Below are 1814 nucleotides of genomic sequence, written 5' to 3'. Positions count from 1 at the left end.
GCTGAGGAAGCAACTTGGACAGAGATATCAGGGCAGGGAACTTTATTTTCTTCAAATGTACAGAGAACTAGCCTTTTGAAAGTCTTAGAATTACAGAAGAATCGTAGAAATTGATGTAGAAATCCTATGAACAATGTCATTCATTAGTGAATAACATTATTAAAGTAGAAAAAGAATTAAGAAAATGTACTGAACAAAAAAGGACACATAGGAGAAAAAATGCTTTAATTGCAATGAATTACACTAAGAATGTTTTATAGAAAAAAAGGCAGACTTTACAATTGTCTTTAAATGCAGCTCCCACTTTCCTAAAGGAATCTTTCACTTCCTGGTTCCTCAGGCTGTAGATAAAAGGGTTCAGTTCTAGGGGAACCACTGAATACAGAACTGACAGGGCCTAATCCAGGGATGAGGAGGAGATGGAGGGGGGCTTCAGGTAGGCAAAGAATGAGGTGCAGAGGAACAGACAGACCACGGCCAGGTGAGGGAGGCACGTGGAAAAGGCTTTGTGCTGTCCCTGCTCAGAGGGGATCCTCAGCACAGCCCTGAAGAAGTGACCCAGTCCATGCAGTGTCCTCAGAAGGTCCCACAGAATCCTGGAGATGCTGTCAGGGAGGCCAGCTCTGCTTCACAAGTTCCCAGTGCCTGTCCCTGCCTGTGCTCAAAGGGCTCCCACCCCCAGGACTGTGCTCAGAGAGCACTCAGGCCTTGCAGCCAGAAAGGGGCTCACAAAGCCAGTGTGGAAGTGGAAAGAGCAGCTCTGCAAAGCCCAAGCTCTGCTGTTCCCTGGCAGTGTTGCTGTGCTGGGATTCTTGTGCCCTTGTCCTTTGCAAATCCCCCCTGTCCTGCAGTGTGCTGTCCTTTAGGAACAGCTAAGAAAAGTCTTGGACAAAGAAGGCACTGCAGGGTCTTTTTTTTTCTTTAAATATTATAGAGCACAACTCATCATTTATACATCTCTGGGTCAAATTCAGTGAGTAGACACTAAATTCAAAGGCAAGTGCCTAAGAATATTTAATTGCATATAAAATTATTTCAAAGAGAACCCAGTGATCTGAAGAAAAAACCTGAGCAGGAAGACTGAGCCATGAAGGAGTCCCAATTCTGAATGCTACACACAAGAAAACAGGCACTTTTTTGCTCCTGAAAAGCATTCAGTCATCATTTTCCCTATGGCATCTTTGAGCTCCTGGTTCCTCAGGCTGTAGATGAGGGGGTTCAGGGCTGGAGGAACCACCGAGTACAGAACTGACACAGTCAGATCCAGGGATGGGGAGGAGATGGAGGGGGGCTTGAGGCTGGAAAATATGCCAGTGCTCACAAAGAGGGAGACAACCACCATGTGAGGGAGACACATGGAAAAGGCTTTGTGCCGTCCCTGCTCAGAGGGGATCCTCAGCACAGCCCTGAAGATCTGCACATAGGAGAAAACTATGAAAATGAAACAACCAAACACTAAACAGGAATTAACCCCAATGAGCCCAATTTCCCTGAAGTAGCCTGAGTGTGAGCAGGAGAGTTTGAGGATCTGAGGGATTTCACAGAAGAAGTGGCCCAGGGCATTGCCCTGGCACAGGGGCAGGGAAAATGTATTGGCTGTGTGCAGCAGAGCAGTGAGAAACCCAGAGGCCCAGGCAGCTGCTGCCATGTGGGCACAAGCTCTGCTGCCCAGGAGGGTCCCGTAGTGCAGGGGTTTGCAGATGGCAACGTAGCGGTCGTAGGACATGATGGTCAGGAGGGAAAACTCTGCTGAGATGAAGAAGACAAAGAAAAAGAGCTGTGCAGCACATCCTGTGTAGGAGATGGTTGTGGTG

At 47.6% G+C, this 1814-nt stretch overlaps 1 protein-coding gene across 1 annotated transcript; it reads right to left on the bottom strand.

The window, feature by feature from the left end:
• Positions 1 to 1111: 1111 nt before the first annotated feature.
• LOC114072778 (olfactory receptor 14J1-like) lies at positions 1112 to 1798 on the bottom strand. The gene has a single exon (XM_027910626.1). The coding sequence runs from the start codon at positions 1724 to 1726 to the stop codon at positions 1112 to 1114; it is 615 nt and encodes a 204-aa protein (XP_027766427.1). The 5' UTR covers positions 1727 to 1798.
• Positions 1799 to 1814: the final 16 nt, after the last annotated feature.

Source organism: Empidonax traillii, unplaced genomic scaffold, assembly GCF_003031625.1.
Source record: "Empidonax traillii isolate 1590-97213 ecotype Southwest subspecies unplaced genomic scaffold, ASM303162v1 scaffold3953:size10496, whole genome shotgun sequence".
In the NCBI taxonomy this organism is placed as follows: domain Eukaryota; kingdom Metazoa; phylum Chordata; class Aves; order Passeriformes; family Tyrannidae; genus Empidonax; species Empidonax traillii.
The sequence above is the reverse complement of the archived record's forward strand: the minus strand, read 5'-3'. Positions and strand labels throughout refer to the sequence as shown.

Excerpts from the sequence above, each read along its gene's own strand:
- LOC114072778 (XM_027910626.1), bottom strand. The coding sequence starts at position 1,726 with ATGTCCTACGACCGCTACGTTGCCATCTGCAAACCCCTGCACTACGGG.